Genomic DNA, 18,503 nt, shown 5'->3' on the forward strand with positions numbered 1-18,503 from the left:
TGCCTCAAGGAATGCTCCTGTATTGATTTATAATCTTTAGACTGTAGTGGAAACTTTCAGTTTGCCCATCAGCCAAAATCAGGTTTATGAAATTGTGGAGAAATACAGATGAAATAAACCAGCCATAATTCAACTATCTGTTGTTCTGTCCATTTAACTAATTTTTTAGTATCAAGTGGATGGTGACCACTAGAACTTCCATGGGTTTGTTAAAAATAGGCTATGCCAAATAATTTTTATTTGTCTTGCCAGTTTACAGCGGTGGTTGTGGCAGTCCCAGTTGCCATTGTTAGGTGACTCCTGCAGAATTGCAGCATCCTGGGGTCATATGCTTGCCATTTGTAACGTCCTGATGGCTTCTCCAATGACTGCTTCTTAGACGTTAGTAATGAAGATAATCACTGCTTATCCCATGACTGTGGGATGGTGTGATCATCATAACTGCGAGTAGGTTGCAACTGCCCAAATTATTCCATGACCACTGGAACACTGTGGCAGCCTGGTTGCAACTATGAGGACCTGCCATAAATGACCCTTGTTCAATGTCATCATAACTTTGAATGGTCATTGAACAAGTGGTTGTTCAATGCGGACTACCTATAGATGGAGTGTGCTTAGAGTTCAGTAAGGCATTTAATAACATTAACGATATATATATTGGCTGCCTATCTTATCACAGGGTAACTCACTGCAAGATTCATAATTGGTTAAATATCTGTACATAACATGTGAAGAAAGGTATGCGAAGTTAGGAGAATTGCTAACATTTCAGAAGATAGCATCAAGGTTCAGAAGGAACTATACACTTGAATATTGGGCCCTATCTAACAAAATGCTGTTTAGTGATGAAAAATGTAAGGTTCTGAACACTAAGTAAAGAAAACAGGTACAAAATGGGTGGTACTTGGCCAAGCAATAGTATTTGTGAGCAGGATTTGAATGTCTTGATAGACCATAAATTAAGCATGAGCCAAAAGACCCATGCAGTCTTTCATGGCATTAACAGAATTATAATGTCAAGATAATAGAATTGATTATTCCACTCTGCATTACACTGGTTAGACTGCACCAGTGTAGTATAGATGGAATTATCATTCCCGTAACTTTGACGTGGTCAGACTGCATTTAAATTACTGCTTTAATTTTTTGTCACTACAAGGCAAGATGAATGCTAAGGAACTAGAATACAGAGAAAAGCAGCAAAGATAGTGACAAGCTTAGACACTATATCATAAGAATTGGATATGTTTAGTTTAAAGAAGAGGAGACTTTTTTTATAATAATTTTTTATTTTTCCAAAATCTCCCCAATACATATACCATGATATTTATCAGATGTTAACATACATTCTTTTTACATTCATATATAAGATACTTTTAATAAAATGAAATAAATACATACACATGACTTTTGGTGTTGCTCGCCCATTTCCCCTTTCACTGTATCCACACTCCTTCTTCTCTACCTTCTTTCTCCCTTTCTTCTCTTCCCTACTTCCCTCTTCTTCCTCTCCTCTTCTCTTTCCTTCACCACTCTCCTCCCCTTTCTCCCCTCTAAAGAAGAGGAGTTTAAGAGGAAACATGACTGTAACCTTCCAATACTTTAAAGAACTATCCCAGGGAAGAGAGTATAGATAGTAAATGATGAACAGCTTTTATCAAAGAAAGACTTGATTCTCAAGTATGCTTCTATGCCCATTTATGATATGCTTGTATGCCCATTCATGAAATATTTATTTATTCATTTATTTATGTCCCCCACCTAGGACCAAAGCTAAAAATAAACCTTTACTATAATTATCTGTAATTCTATATAGAAAAAACTATTTGTATTCTTCTACAGAAACATGCCAAAGGACAAGATCTTCTTAAGAAAGTATGTGATCATCTCAACCTTTTGGAAGAGGACTATTTTGGACTGGCCATATGGGATACCCCAATATCAAAAGTAAGAAAACTATACACAAAAATGTTCTTAGTAGGTCATTGGGGGAAATTAATTTGCTTACATTTGGTGGAATGGTGGAGAAGAACTGAATTTTATTGGGAGAACAGATAATAAAGTGCATGCAACCTGACATTGCTAAATTTGTAGAAATTGGCTCTAACACAGAAAGGTACTAAACTGCATACTGCTGCACATACTAGTAGAAGATCTTCTGGATAGATCAGTACCATGGACAGCACCTGTGTCCAATGGCTTCTGAAATTTCTGAGCAGGCCAATGTACATGCACATACTATATCTACATATATAGATAGAGAGCTTATATAATTGGGGAGGAGGGAGTTGGTAGTTGTGTTTTGCTTTCAACTTGAAAACTGTCCAAAAATTTCCAGGCTTGTAAAATTGGAATTCTGCAATAATTAATATTGATAGTATGTCTGTGTATTTTTTTATTTTATTGTTTATTTTTCACTTTATTATTAGAAGATCATTTAAGATCATCAGGAGTTATGTCAATAGCTTGACTATGTTAAAATGTTAGTAATATTTGTAATTTTATTCTATTATTATGCTAGCTTTGTGCTGTATTAATGCAGCAATAATATATTTTCACATGATGTTATTTTTCAACATTTCAGATGATAAATATTTACTGTTTTCTTGTAGACATGGTTGGATGCTGCCAAAGAAATAAAAAAGCAGGTTCATGGTAAGTGGATTAAGGCTTTTTAATACAATGGTAGATATGTATAAATAAAAAGACAACTGATATCAGATTCCTCAAACAAGTAGCTATTAAAAAGGTTCAGGGTGAAATGCCTATGGATCATCCATAGAGTCATCAAAAAATGATGAAAGGAATTTGCAAATATATTAGTAAGATCTGCTTTGTAGTTTATCAAGTACAGTAGCTTATTTCTCCAGGTATGTTAATTGTATAGGAATATAATTGCATCATTGAGTTGGAATTAAACTTTTTGAAAATTATTGAAGGATAAAGTAGTCCAATTCATGCTTGTAGTTAAAGATTCACTAAAGCCTAAAATAGAATTTAATCTATTTTTATCCTTCCTTCCTTCCTTCCTTCCTTCCTTCCTTCCTTCCTTCCTTCCTTCCTTCCTTCCTTCCTTCCTTCCTTCCTTCCTTCCTTCCTTCCTTCCTAATAAAAGGTGCATAATAATGATTCAGTATTTAAATCACTTAGGAGATTACATCTTTAATTAACTTGCAGCTATAATAAACCGTGAGGTCTCACAGTGCATTTGTAGCTTTGTCACTGGATTCACCCATCACAATATACCTGGTTTGTTTATTGTTGGCTTAGCTTATTGTGTGAATGCAACAGTAAAGGTGTCACAAATTGGAGGGGCTGGCTTGCAGACACGAAGCAGGAGCTCAGTCAGAACTTGCTCTCATTCTATCTTGGCATGTGAGCTGTGAGCGTGTCCAAAGAAAGTAGAAGAAATATAGTTTAGAACACGCCTAGAGCATGAAGTATTAGAACTCTAACTTTAGGTGCACCAAGCCATGGTTTCCATGCGCAAAGCTGGATTTCTATCAGTACACATTATTGCTGTGCCAGCTTTATACCTGCATTTTATTGAAGGAAACTAAAAATTTGTATTTATCATACATTTTGAACGTATAAGCTTGGATTTATATATTAACTAGTACTTACAACAGTGGTCTGTAATAGACAGTCCTGTTTGGCACCCTACTTGCTTGGGATCAATTATTTCCTCATTTATTATCCAGATACAAACTCTGGTGTATAGACACCTAGCATATAATTTGCTATTGATATTCAATAGGCTAATTAACCTATAATTAGGTGAGTCACTCTTGTCACGCTTTTTACATAAGGAAACAATTATTGCTACTCTCAGTTCTCTGGCATCTTAGCTGTGTAGTTAATGTATGAAAAGAGAGAGGCCAGTACTGGTGCCCATCAGAGTTATATTTAATTAACTTGGAAGGAATACAATTACAACCCAGAGCTTTACTACACTTAAGTTGATTAATAATATTTTTTACTTCCTTACATATTACTGGGGGCCACTGGGGTAGAGGGATAAAGCCACATCCATCATGTAGGTGTCAGCGTGAGGATCATAATACAAGGCTTGCAGATATTATATGCAGGTATTGAAGGAAATAGACTGCATTTGGGTGGCATCGTTGTAGGAACAATTTGTCATAATATACCAGGGGTCTTTGACTTTGCAGCTTTGATTAGCTGTGACCATTTTTTTTTCTTCTGACCAAGGAGTTTTCCTTCCCTTTCTGAGCAAATAATACAGTTTCAGCCCCCGAGATGAGTGGTGGCCTAAAGATGAAGATGCTCACCTCCCATTCAGAAATTTGAGAGATCAATCCTAGGTGATGACAGATTGTTCTCCAGCATGTAAAGGAATGTAGAATCCACAGATGGGTTGATTTAGTCTTCTAGCCCAATCAGACCAAACAATCAAAGTTGCCACGCCTCTGCAGGGTCTGACCATGCCTCAGTTTCGTTTGGTCTCAGCCTGAAGAGACGTGAGAATTTGGCTCCCAATTTAGATTCAGAAAGGTAGTTATTGCCATTGTGGATTCTCTACCTTTTTTTTCCTTCTTTGGGGGGGGGGGGAATTGCTTCAGCTCTGGGCTCAGTGCTGCACCATTTCTTCTCTCTTTAATCAATTCCCTTCTCTGTTGAGTTTTTCAGAGGCAGACAGCTCATTACAGACAGCTGCCTCCTCATTACAATCCACCCCCCCACCCCCTCCCAGGATCTTCACTGTGAATACAAAGCTTTAAACTATTAGTTTTTGGCTGAAAACTCTCAATCACCTTCCTGGGTTCATTACCAATTCAAACAACCTGCGGGTGCCATTTTGAGCCTCTAGAAGTCTCGATCCTCACATTACTCAAGTACTTCTTTGTTACTGTTGATTGTCAGCTGTAAATTACCCAAAAAACTCACAGGTGAACTGTTTGACTAGAAGAACTTATTACCAGGATCTTTTCTCTCAGCTTGTTTTATCTCTCATTAGATTGTTGCGGCCGCCATTTTGGGCTCCACCCAATCACACACATTAAATTGACTGCTTTGACCTAATTACAGCCTTTTCAGTCACAAAGCAACTTACTTATTTGGTGATTCTCCCTACATGGGGGGGAAATAGGAGTTCTAATTACACTCTTTTAGGTCTTCATTACCTCGTGCTTCAGCTGCTTAATAGGAGCCATCTTAGGTTACCTAGTGGACATAGGGAAAATACCTTGAGGCTCTCACTCCATTTTATCTAGTAATATTCCAGACTGTGTGACTTACCAGTACCTTTCAAATATCCAGTGCCAACAGATTGGACTGCTGCTTGCCTTGCCTGTTTTCCGCTGTCTGCATAGTGGTTGGCACTTACTGTCCTAGCCATCACTAAGTGAGTCACGAGGGCCAAAATAAATAAATAAATAAATAAATTGAAAATTAATTAAAATAAAACAGAATTAAAATAAACAAGATATATATATATATATATATATATATATATATATATATATATATATATATATATATATATATTCATATATAGACTTATCTTTAATTGACATTTGATACTTTTTTGGCCAAATTGTCTCTCTATTACAGTGGGCCTGAAAAATTGAATGGGGAGGACAGCCCCTGAGCGTAGCGCGGCTTATATCGCGTAGTGACTCTGTGCTTAATGGTGGGCCGGACCTCACAGACCCTCGTGCAGACCTGTACCACCCAGGTGGGCCGTGGCCTTCCTTTCTCCTGCAGACCAAGGGCCGATCCAGGGATTTCCTGGTGAAAACCTGCCCTTTCTTCTCCTGCAGAACAGGACTGATCCAGGGATCTCCTGGTGAAAACCTGCCTTTTCTTCTACTGCAGTACAGGCCCGATTCAGGGATCTCCTGGTGAACACCTGTTGTTTCTTTCCTATTGTTTATTTCAATATGGCGGATAACACCGTTTCACAGGCTTCCACCTCCAGTGGAAATGTAAAACGCAAGCCATCCAGTCAAGATACACCTGCAAAAGCCAAGGCCAAGGTCAAACGGACCTCTAAGGCCGATGACAAGCAAGCAGATAGCAGACATAGGGCCCTGGAGCAACAATTCTCCAAAGCCCAGTGACAGGCAGGAGAGACACAGCTTATCTCCTCCCCTCCTCTTGCAAAACATCAGGGGAGCATCGGCCTTCCCCTTTTACACGGGCTTGGTCTCCCGAGCAGACCCTGGACCAGGGTTCTTTGCTGGGATATGAACGGGACCATCTGTCCCTCTTTGAACGAGAATTGAGATTACAGGTCCAAGATTCAATTCCAGCTGCTGAGCCAGGACCTTCCTCAGTGTCTTGTGGATCTCGGGGAGGTTACTACAGTCGTCCCTCCCCCAATCCCATCAGCATCTTTCATGCCGATGGCGGCGAGTCTTCAGGGCCCGAACATCCTTCATTTACTGTCCAGTTCCAAGCCATGATCTCACAGGCAGTGGCTCAGGTGATGGCGGCTTCAGGGAGGGCCATTCCGGTCCAAGGACCATCAAACCCCCCTATGCCCACGGAAACTATGCATCCCAGGGAGTTTGTGATCTCAGATCACGGTTCTCCACCTCAGTCTGAAGGGAGCGAGATAACAGATTATTCCGCACAGATACTGGAAGAAGGCATGTGGTCAGACGGGGAAGACATTCAGTTGGAGGCCACTCCTATGGTAGGGGTGTTTAATCCAAATTCCTTCTATTCTCTTTTACAAAAGGCCTATGTCACCGGGAAAATTGAACCGGTGAAACCACAGACAACGGATCAGGACTCTGGACAGAGTTCTGACCCACTGTTTCTGGAACCGGTCAAGAAGAACCTACAGATACCTTGTCCCCCCATGTTTCTCAAATCCATTCAGGATCAGTGGGGATCTCTGGAAGTTTCTCTGCTCTTGGGGGATTAGATTGTAAGGTCTTAGATATGGTCCCTTCCCTCAACGATGTCCTCGAAGTTCCGGGTGTAGATGAGGCTCTCGCCCCCATACTGTGAGACACCAAAATCCCAGGAGATATGTCGGAGGCCCTTAAGGCTGAGGACAAGAAGTCTGAGATTTCCCTCAAAAGGACCCATCAGGCATCGGCTTGGGCTATAAGAGCCTCAACATCTAACTCCTTCTTCGCCAGAATCGCATTAATCTGGCTCAGGGAATTACAGGCCAGAATATCCCCAGACGAAGTAAGGGTTCACCAGGATGTCACTAAACTAAGGGCCGCACTGGAATACATGGCAGATGTGTCTCTGCAGTCGGCCAAATATTCGGCTCAGGCCATAGCTTCCAACGTGGCCGCACGCCGGTTGTTCTGGCTAAAAAATTGGAAGGCCGATACCAGGCACAAATGGAGAGTAGCTGCGGCACCATATCAAAAGGGTCGCCTTTTTGGAGAGGCTCTCACTCCTTACCTGACTGAAAACAAAGAAAAGTTGAAGGTACTAGCTCATATTGTCAAAAAAACGGGCAGACGTTTTTCTCCATACAACCGGTGTCCTTCGTTTAAGTCTGGCTCAGACTGAGCTACCTGGAGCGGGTATTGACCCTTTCAAGCAGGGCCGGACTGCTCATCGGACCGGTCTGGCTACAGAGACAAGCCAAAGCCACAATTCCAGGCTAAGCGGCCCTTTCGCGGCAGAGGAGGTCGTCCTTCCCGAAAGTCAACGTGACTTGAGGTGGATTCCCCCCATTGGCAGAAGACTGGCACTACCACAAATGGGAAAGCACCACCACGGACAATTGGGTTCTAACCACTATCAGAGACGGACTGTCTCTGGAGTTCCTCACACTCCTCCCTCGGCGCTTCATCTCCTGCCCCCTATCCCGAAATCCCATGAAACAAGGTCTCATGGAGGAGGCCATTCATCATCTGTTAAGCATAGAGGCAATAGAGCGGGTACCCCCAGATCAATGGGGACTAGGTTTCTACTCCATCCTATTCGTGGTACCAAAGGCCTCGGGAGGATGGAGGGCGATCCTAGACCTCAAGGCTCTAAATCGGTACCTAATTTACCAAAAATTCAAGATGCAAATTCTTCATTCTATTCTGGGCAATATTCGGCCAGGGGACTTTCTTACATCCATAGATCTGACAGAAGCTTACCTGCACGTTCCCATACATCCAAATCACAGGCGTTTTCTCAGATTCAGGTATTCCAACCATCACTATCAGCACAGGGCCCTGCCATTCGGCCTATCGTCCGCTCCAAGGGTTTTCACCAAAATCCTGGCGGTTCTCGCCGCACAGCTCAGGTTGGTACCAGTCTGCATTCAGTGCTACTTGGACGATATCCTAATCCAGTTGTCCTCGGCACTGAACGCCCGATCAGACGTGGCACTGACGATCAAGACACTCCAGGATCATGGATTTATGATCACCTTCCCAAAGAGCCATCTGAACCCAGCAAACCGTTTGCTCTACTTAGGCGCAATAATAGACACCAACCAGTGCTGAGTTTTCCTGTCTCAGGAGCGTCAGCTCAGCATAGGTACGATGGTCACCAGGGTGCGCAAGGAGAAATGTGTAACCCTGATCCTACTGTCACAGCTGTTAGGGAAACTGATCTCATGTATTGCCATAGTGCCCTGGGCCAGGCTTCAAATGAGACAACTGAAGTGGTTTCTACTCCCTTACCAGAAATGGGGTGTAGCATGTTTTCCACAGAGGGTGCAAGTCCCACCACAGACACTCACGTCCCCCATCTGGTGGTTGTCCCCAGCATTGTCCAAAGGATCCCTGTTCAGAGAACCGACTCGGGTAACCTTGACCACAGACGCCAGTCTGTTTGGATGGGAGGCACATCAGCAATCCCAATTCGCCCAGGGGCGGTGGTCCCAACAGGATCTCAAGAAAAATATCAATTGGTTAGAGCTGAGAGCCATACACCTAGCACTTTGCCATTTCCACAAGAAGTTGGCGGGCCGCCACGTGCTGGTTCTGACAGACAACGTGGTGGCAAAGGCCCATGTCAACAGGCAGGGCGGCACTCGATCACGGATTCTAATGTCCGAGGCCCAGTGTCTGGGGTCATGGGCGGAACAGAATCTGTTGTCCCTAAAGGCAGAACACATCTCGGGTGGAAAACGACCAGGCGGATTTTCTGAGTCGATCTACGATAGATCATTCGGAGTGACGTCTACATCCCTGTCTCTTTCGGGAGATAACTCACTGTTTCGGTCGGCCCAAAGTCGACCTGTTTGCATCCCCGACAAACGCCCAGCTTCCCCGGTTTCTATTCCCCAGTTTCTATCTCGGTACCCATCCCAGGGTTCGGAGGGAGCAGACGCCCTCCGCAGCCCTTGGCTGGCGGGCCTTCTATATGCATTTCCACTCCTTCCTTTGATCCCGGCCATCATCAGGAAGCTGTTACAGGAACGGGCGGAGCTAGTTCTTGTGGCCCCATGTTGGCCGAGGCGTCCATGGTTCGCGGATCTCGTGAACCTTGCCATGCCCCCCCCGGCAAATCCCTCCAGAGAGGATAATTCTAACGCAGGGGTTCATACACCACCCGGACCCGCAGTGGCTACAACTAGCCGCCTGGCATCTGAGCGCCAGTTCCTGATGTGTGGATCTTACTCTTCAAGGGTGATAGCTATGATCCAAGCTTCCAGACGGCCGGCGACGAACCAGATCTATGATGCCACTTGGAAGAACTTCTGTGACTGGTGTACCTATAAGGGTTTGTCTATCTCTTCTGTCACTATTCCAGTGATTCTTGAATACCTCATGGATGGAGTGGATAAGGGCTTAGCGCCCAACACCTTGCATAGACAGGTGGCCGCTCTTTCCACGGTATTCACCTGTGCCAACACCACTCCATTGTCCCATCATCCCAGGGTCCGGTCCTTTATGAAGAGTCTCCAACACCAGACCTCCGGTAGTACACAGGTATCCATCTTGGGAACTACCTTGGGTTCTGCAGGCACTCACTAGGTCTCCCTTTGAACCTATAAGGTCTTGTCCTCTTCACATTTTGTTCCACAAGGTGACCTTCCTAGTAGCCATCACGTCGGCAAGGCACGTGTCAGAGCTGGCTGCTCTTTCAGTTAGGGAAGACCTTTGTACCTTCTATCAGGACAGAGTGGTGATGAGGTTAGATCCCTCATTCATTCCCAAGGTGAATACACTGTTTCACCGGGCTCAGGACATTGTACTACCAAATTTTTGTCCCAATCCTTCTCACACACTAGAAAAGCAGTTGCATTACCTAGATGTACGTAGGACATTGCGTCATTACATTAAGAGGACAGCTTCCTTTCGCAAATCGGAGGCATTGTTTGTCTCTTTCCACTCAACTTCCAAGGGACAGAAGGTTTCCTCCTCTACTATAGCCAGGTGGATCAAGGACTGTATCTCTCAATCTTACCAGGCTTACTCTTTACCTGTCCCAAGCTGCCTGATAGTGCACTCTACTCGTAGCGCTTCCACGTCGGCCGCGTGGCAGACTCAGGCATCCATAGAGGACATCTGTAAGGCGGCTACGTGGTCGTCCCCTTCACCATTCATTCGCCACTACAAACTCGACAAGTTTGCTTCCGCAGAGGCCGCTTTTGGCCGTCGGGTTTTACAACAAGTGGTCCACTTCAGCAACGACACTTAACCAACCTGCTTCCCACCCGTGGGATCAAAGGGGCTTTGGTATGTCCCATCTGTGGATTCTACATTCCTTTACATGCTGGAGAAGGGGCGTTGTCTTACCTGAACGCCTTTTCTCAGCATGAGGAATGTAGAATCCACCCCCTCCCTGATCATTACTAGCAGTTAGGTTAGTGTCAGCAGTTCGGAGCCATCACGTCACACAATCATTCGCTTCGCCCTTTCGAAACTGGGGCATGGTCAGACCCTGCAGAGGCGTGGCAACTTTGATTGTTTGGTCTGATTGGGCTAGAAGACTAAATCAACCCATCTGTGGATTCTACATTCCTCATGCTGAGAAAAGGCATTCAGGTAAGACAACGCCCCTTCTCTATCAGGGTGCAAAGAGAAAATATCTGCTGCGAACACCACATAGGCATCAATAAGGGCAACCACCCAGTAAACACTCAGCTCCATTCAGTTGCCCTGACTCCATTCCAAATAAAGGGATTACAGGATTGTAAAAAGAAAAAAAAAGTACAATTTCAACAGCAATGTAGCATTTGTCAAGCTAGTTCTTGGAATTGTGACCCCTCCGGTTCAGATTGGTCTTTGTTTTCCTTACAAAAGATTGGTGTCTATGAGTACAAGCCCATGATATACATTTAGTTGACTCCTTGAATGTGATTTTATTTAATTTTTAGGAATTGAAGTTGTGATATTATAGCTGGTAGGCATAGGATTAAGATACTTCTTTTTAAAGGCAGAGAGATTCTAGGTTTGTTGTTTTATTGTAATTTTATTTTTGGTCTATAATACACTGGAGAATTTTTGCTTAGAATATTTATGTTTATAATGTGTTACTTCCATATCTTCTGAGCAAATTATAGCAAAACTGATGGAAATGAATTTGGTCAAGGAGGAGTGGAGATCTTGTGGTTTCCAGATCCCTTTCAGTGTCTGTTAGCTCTTCAGTCAGTTGAAGATAAGAATGATAATTTAATAATTTGCAGACTATTGCAAATTAACCAAAAATCTCACTTAATTTCAGGAGGTCCATGGATTTTCACTTTCAATGTCAAGTTTTATCCTCCAGACCCAGCACAATTAACAGAGGATATAACAAGGTTTGTGATATCATTAAATCACTATTTTTAAACCATGACACCTTTAAAGATATGTGGATTTCAGCTCTTCCTTAACCAGCATGCTGACTGGGGTATTCTGGGGATTGAAATCCATACATCTTAAAGTTTTTAAGATCGAGTAATACTATCCTAAACTAATAAAAAATGCATTTCAAAGATTTACTAGTACAAAAAATAAAAACATGAAATTAAAATACTTGGTTTTGGGTAATGCGTATATAAGATATGTATATAAATATAAATAAATAAAATATATAAGAGAAGCCTTAACTGGTGCTCCTCAATCTGCAAGAAAAGATGCAATCAGGACACAATTATAGGGGAATAGGTAAAACAGTTTAATGCACCCATCAGTCTTGGAAGACAGATATAATGTTGGTTTAATGGTGAACTTGGCTTCATTATACATTTCCTCCTTTTTTGAGAAAGAGAATTCTATTTTTGTATCCTGACAATTCATCTTCTGCATATAACAGAAGAAAATAATATTCTGCTACATAATGCTGATTTTGTGCTTATTCCATAAGGTACAAAGTGAGCAACCTTATCTTTTATCATGTGTATGCCAAAAACAAGTAATACTTGGTTTTAGGAAGCTTTCTTTAAAACTGAAATAATTTTCAATCCATCTGGTAGATTTTTTAGTTAGACATTGCAAGTGAAGAGGTGCTTTGCTGGGTATTGATGCAATTGAATCTTTGAATTCGTTGGTATGATGTTTGTATTTTGCAGGTATTATTTGTGTCTCCAGTTAAGAAAAGATATTATTAATGGGCGGCTTCCTTGCTCCTTTGCTACGTTAGCTTTGCTGGGTTCCTACACAATCCAATCTGAGTTAGGAGACTATGATATAGATCTACATGGTGCAGATTATGTCAGTGAATTTAAACTGGCCCCAAACCAGACAAAAGAACTAGAAGACAAGATCACAGAATTACATAAAACATACAGGTGAGTATTAAACCTGTCATTGAACAAGTGTTGTATAACCAATTAAAGTAGTGTGTGTGCATTTGTATGTAGAAATATGAATATCTTTAAAACATGGATACAGTGATAATTATTGATTTCACTTAGGTTATAATCTATCATTATAAGTCAAAGTAAATTATTCTTGAAAATTAAAAATTAAAATCAACTTAATATGTTGGGTGAACTCAACCAATGGTGAACAAGTTTAATTAAATTTTCATGGTTCAGTGGACTCAGGACACCTTCTAAGTGCTGCTAAAATGCTATTTTGGCACCTATTTGTTTATAGAACTATGAGTCCAGCTCAGGCTGATATGGAGTTTCTTGAGAATGCTAAAAAGCTGTCGATGTATGGAGTTGATCTTCATAAAGCCAAGGTAAGAGAATATATTTGTTTATAATATTTTTATATGTTTTACTTATATATCACACCCAATTGCAACTCTGGTTGGTAAAGGTAGGATTAAAATCAAACAAACTGAATAAGCAAAATAAGAAAGTAAAAAAGAAAATAGGGGTGACCAAAAGCAAGCTGAATTCCAATAATAATACAAATAAAAACTTACTGCAATAGATTCACCTAACCTCCAGATTCCATGTCTGAGGAAAGGGCCAGATCTTCAAAAATTTTTAAAATACTAGCAGGGTTTGGGGTTCTCCAAATCCAGAGGTGTAGCATTCGAAAGAACAGGTGCTGTAACAGAGAAAGCTTGCTTTGTGGAACCCACCAGATGCCACTAGTTAATAGACAGGCCCCAGAGTATGGGAGATGGGAAGAATCTGTCTTTTTACACATTCTGAAATCCTGCGCATAATCTAACCATACTAATTCTAGCACCCATCTGTCTATGCTCTTGAGTGTTCTAAAGAAAAAGAATGTAGAGCTAATTCAGAGAAGGATGGTTTCCCAGCTTTCCCAGAAGAGATAGAGTTGGCCCTTTCCATAATGCTTTTCTGTTTTTATGTTGCTTCATGTACAAACAGTGAAGTCCTGGATTAAATTTAGGAACTTTTGGGAGGGATTTTGCCCTTGGTGAAAACATTGAAAAATGACTTGACAATTATGAAGAGAGAGCTTTTATTTGGTGGGGGGGGGGGAGGAAATATGCTTGAATGAAGGCAAACAATTGTGTCTGAAACTATATTTATCTTGTTGGATCAAGGCTAATGTAATAAAAATATGGAACATTTAATGGAAAACTGTATTTGAAGAGAGCATATTACCCAGGTCAGGATTTTGTCAAGAAAACAGTATATAGAAGAAATTAAAAATAACTAGTGCAGAAGTCATGGATAGGGTCAAGCATTTTTAATGTTAAGGAGACTTCTGATGAGGATGGTGCGTTAGCACATCTCTGAACAAGCAGAAATGACATCATAGATAAGGGGAGGATGAGACATAGCCTGCTTGAGAGGAAGGAGTAAAAAATTGTTTGTTTAACCAAAGTTAAACAATGTCCTTATCCTTTCCTTTTTATCTCTTCCGCTTTCTCTTTTTCTGACTTTACTTTGTATGATCTTTTATTGTTTTTAATTTTTTAAAATATTTTTTTAAAACGCTGAAATAAGAACGTATGAGTATTATATCCTATTTTCTTTTTTTTCCACAGGACTTAGAAGGTGTAGACATCACACTAGGAGTATGTTCCAGTGGTCTTCTTGTCTACAAAGATAAATTGAGAATCAACCGTTTTCCTTGGCCCAAAGTGTTGAAGATCTCTTACAAGCGCAGTAGCTTTTTTACTAAGATCCGGCCTGGTGAGGTAGGTTATGGAATAATTTTATCTTCATTCTAATTGAATGCATTTGTCTTATCTTAGAGAAATATTAAGGATAAACTATTTTTCAAATAACAACTTAATCCGGATGTTGAACAAAAATCTATCCACAATCATGCATACAATGGGGCAAAAAAGTATTTAGTCAGCCACCAATTGTGCAAATTCTCCCATTTAAAAAGATGAGAGAGGCCTGTAATTGTCATCATAGGTAGACGTCAACTATGAGAGACAAAATGAGAAAACAAATCCAGACAATCACATTGTCTGATTTGGAAAGAATTTATTTGCAAATTATGGTGGAAAATAAGTATTTGGTCACCTACAAACAAGCAAGATTTCTGGCTCTCACAGACCTGTAACTTCTTCTTTAAGAGGCTCCTCTGTCCTCCACTCATTACTTGTATTAATGGCACCTGTTTGAATTTGCTATCAGTAGAAAAGACCTGTCCACAACCTCAAACAGTAACACTCCGAACTCCACTATGGTGAAAACCAAAGAGCTGTCGAAGGACACCAGAAACAAAATTGTAGACCTGCACCAGGCTGGGAAGACTGAATCTGCAATAGGCAAGCAGCTTGGTGTGAATAAATCAACTGTGGGAGCAATAATTAGAAAATGGAAGACATACAAGACCACTGATAATCTCCCTCGATCTGGGGCTCCATGCAAGATCTCACCCCGTGGGGTCAACATGATGACAAGAACGGTGAGCAAAAATCCCAGAAGCACACAGGGGGACCTAGTGAATGACCTGCAGAGAGCTGGGACCAACGTAACAAAGGCAACCATCAGTAACACACTACGCTGCCAGGGACTCAGATCCTGAAGTGGCAGATGTGTCCCCCTGCTTAAGCCAGTACATGTCCAGGCCCGTCTGAAGTTTGCTAGAGAGCATTTGGATGATCCAGAAGAGGATTGGGAGAATGTCCTATGGTCAGATGAAACCAAAGTAGAACTGTTTGGTAGAAACATAACTCACCGTGTTTGGAGGAGAGAGAATGCTGAGTTGCATCCAGAGAATACCATACCAACTGTGAAGCATGGGGGTGGCAACATCATGCTTTGGGGCTGTTTCTCTGCAAAGGGACCAGGACGACTGATCCGTGTACAGGAAAGAATGAATGGGACCATGTATCGTGAGATTTTGAGTGCAAACCTCCTTCCATCAGCAAGGGCATTGAAGATGAAACGTGGCTGGGTTTTTCAGCATGACAATGATCCCAAACACACTGCCCGGGCAACGAAGGAGTGGCTTCGTAAGAAGCATTTCAAGGTCCTGGAATGGCCTAGCCAGTCTCCAGATCTCAACCCCATAGAAAACCTTTGGAGGAGGTTGAAAGTCCGTGTTGCCCAGCGACAGCCCCAAAACATCACTGCTCTAGAGGAGATCTGCATGGAGGAATGGGCCAACATACCAGCAACAGTGTGTGCCAACCTTGTGAAGACTTACAGAAAACGTTTGACCTCTGTCATTGCCAACAAAGGATATATAACAAAGTATTGAGATGAACTTTTGATATTGACCACATACTTATTTTCCACCATAATTTGCAAATAAATTCTTTCCAAATCAGACAATGTGATTGTCTGGATTTGTTTTCTCATTTTGTCTCTCATAGTTGAGGTCTACCTATGATGACAATTACAGGTCTCTCTCATCTTTTTAAGTGGGAGAACTTGCACAATTGGTGGCTGACTAAATACTTTTTTGCCCCACTGTATCTTGGTAGATTATGACTTACTTCCTTTGATGCTTCTTATAAGAAAATGTCTTTGGGCCTGGGTTGAATAGTGCAGATGGTTTGATATGTGGCTTTGTTGCATTTTATATTAGACATACTTCAGTCTATATCAAATGAACATGTCTTGGATGAATTCAGAGTTCTTGCTATAATAAGGATGTGGATATTGCTATTATAGTAGTTTTGAAGTTTAAAAATTCATTTTAGATTCAGATATATATGTTCCATGATATACATATTTCTATTGATTATAACATATTTTACCAGTATAGCTGTGTTGTTGTCAGCATTTAAAAAAACATGTCATCTTGTAGTAAAATTTGACCAAGCCATGTTGTGATTTTAATGTAAGATCATATTGCTTTTTTCTGCTTTGGGAAAATGCTTTTTAGAAATGGTATTTTTAAACAATTTCAGTTTGTATCTATTTTAATCCTAATGGAAGGAGTAACTTTTCATAAGCTATTTGATTCGTTAAATGGTAAAAATGAAGTATTCAGTTTCCTATAACAGCTACTTTATGCAATCAAACCATTATAGTTTCAATGCAGCCACATAGCTGAAAAATTTTTTAAATGATTTTTAGGGTTATACTTTATTTTCTATATTTTTACTTATTTCCTCCCTCCTCCTATTTTTCCCACAACAATTGTGTGAGGTGAGCCAAGAGAGAGTGATCGATTCCTTCCTTCACTGTTTTATTTTTTCAAGGCTTTTGCCCCTGTTTCCCCATTGTTTTTTTTTTTCATTTCCTTTGTAATTTGCTTTCTTTAGTTGATGATGTTGGGTAACTTTTTCAATAATAGCTTAAATTAAATTAAATTTACTGGCTTTGTTCTTAATGGCTATTTCTTTTTAAAAATTCAATTATTTTTTTAATGTAATAAATAATTTAATCCAGTGATAACTTCTGTGCCAATCAAATTTGCTCTATACTATTTTCCATAGCATGAACAATATGAAAGTACTATTGGATTCAAACTTCCTAGTTATCGAGCAGCTAAGAAATTGTGGAAAGTCTGTGTTGAACATCACACATTTTTCAGGTTTGCATTTGTATTTTTAATTGCAGGCTAATTAAGAAATGGTGTTTCTAAATCCACTTCTGATCTGAATTGGATGAGATCAAATGTGGTCTCATACTTCAGACCTCCAAAATCCTAATTGGCCAATGGCTAGTGGTAGCAGGTGGCTTTGATTTCCCAGTATTTGTCTCTGAAAGTAGGTCAATATCAGTAGCAAAGACTCTTCTTTGTCCTCACAAGGGATGCACAACTCATCCCAAGCATGGAACAGCTGGTATTGTTAGTCCTTGTCCTAATCAAGATACAAATATGGTCGGTCCTCATTGATCACTTGTTCAGTGACCATTCAAATTTACAGTGGTGCTAAACAAATAGCAGTTACAACTGATCCTCATACTTAATAGTCACTGTAGCATCCTCATGTTCATATGATTGTGATCTGGGTACTTGGTGGCTAATTCACGATTGTGCCATTGCAGTTTCCGGCTGTCATGTAATCATGATTTGTGACCTTTCCCACGAGCTTAGGACTAGCAAAGTCAATGGGGAAGCCAGCAGGAAGTTGCAAGTCACTGTTACATGAAGTCCTCACTTAGCAACCCATATGGTCCTCACTTAATGATGGCAACTGGACTGTTGACTCTAAAAAACTGCAGTCATGTGATTTTTTTTCAAGTATTAACATAAGTAGGCAAAGACTACCTGTATTTCAAATTATTTTGCCTATTTTTAGAATGAAATGGAACTTTTGTTACTGACATGGAACAAATAGCAGTTGCTTCAGGCAGAAGTGGATTGAATGGTGGGTGATGGCATAAAAGTGGGAAATAGTCAAGGAAATTAGTTGCTAAGGGGAGAAAAACAGAAGTGTCGGGATGATTGGGAGGCTTGTTCTTTATTGCTGAAACCATAGTAAAAAGTAACAGGTGCAGAGGCCAGTACATTGACAGTAGCTGAGGGGAAGAGCACAAAGCTTTGAATAGCATAAAATTGATCAAGTGTTATCTATATTGATAAACGAATAACTAAATGTAAATAGTCAGCTTCTCTCATAGTAAGAATGAGCTAATTTGTTGTACATAATGATTCATTACTTCAGAATGAAGTAATGGAGGTAGCCCCTGTTTCCAAAGTTTCTCTAAATAAAAAAGCATTCACTGATCAGACCAATTATCCTGTACAACCTAATCTGTTCTCTTGAGAGTTCTTAGTTCTTCCGTCAGACACTTGCCTTTTTTAGCTAAGCATAGAAAACTGGAAAGGGGGATTCTTTAAAAT

At 40.8% G+C, this 18,503-nt stretch overlaps 1 protein-coding gene across 33 annotated transcripts in view; it reads left to right on the forward strand.

Moving 5' to 3' along the window:
* EPB41 (erythrocyte membrane protein band 4.1) overlaps window positions 1-18,503 on the forward strand; it is a 158,874-nt gene that overhangs the window by 87,913 nt on the left and 52,458 nt on the right. For all 33 annotated transcript variants that reach the window (XM_039334341.1, XM_039334344.1, XM_039334329.1 and 30 more), the window contains exons 4-10: window positions 1,843-1,947; window positions 2,613-2,655; window positions 11,608-11,683; window positions 12,437-12,655; window positions 12,966-13,053; window positions 14,287-14,439; window positions 17,149-17,246. In XM_039334341.1, coding sequence (XP_039190275.1) covers window positions 1,843-1,947; window positions 2,613-2,655; window positions 11,608-11,683; window positions 12,437-12,655; window positions 12,966-13,053; window positions 14,287-14,439; window positions 17,149-17,246 — 782 coding nt within the window. The remainder of the gene's footprint in view (window positions 1-1,842; window positions 1,948-2,612; window positions 2,656-11,607; window positions 11,684-12,436; window positions 12,656-12,965; window positions 13,054-14,286; window positions 14,440-17,148; window positions 17,247-18,503) is intronic.

Source organism: Crotalus tigris, unplaced genomic scaffold (assembly GCF_016545835.1).
Source record: "Crotalus tigris isolate CLP2741 ecotype Arizona unplaced genomic scaffold, ASM1654583v1 scf7180000017628.32516253702:7417878, whole genome shotgun sequence".
Taxonomy (NCBI): Eukaryota; Metazoa; Chordata; class Lepidosauria; order Squamata; family Viperidae; genus Crotalus; species Crotalus tigris.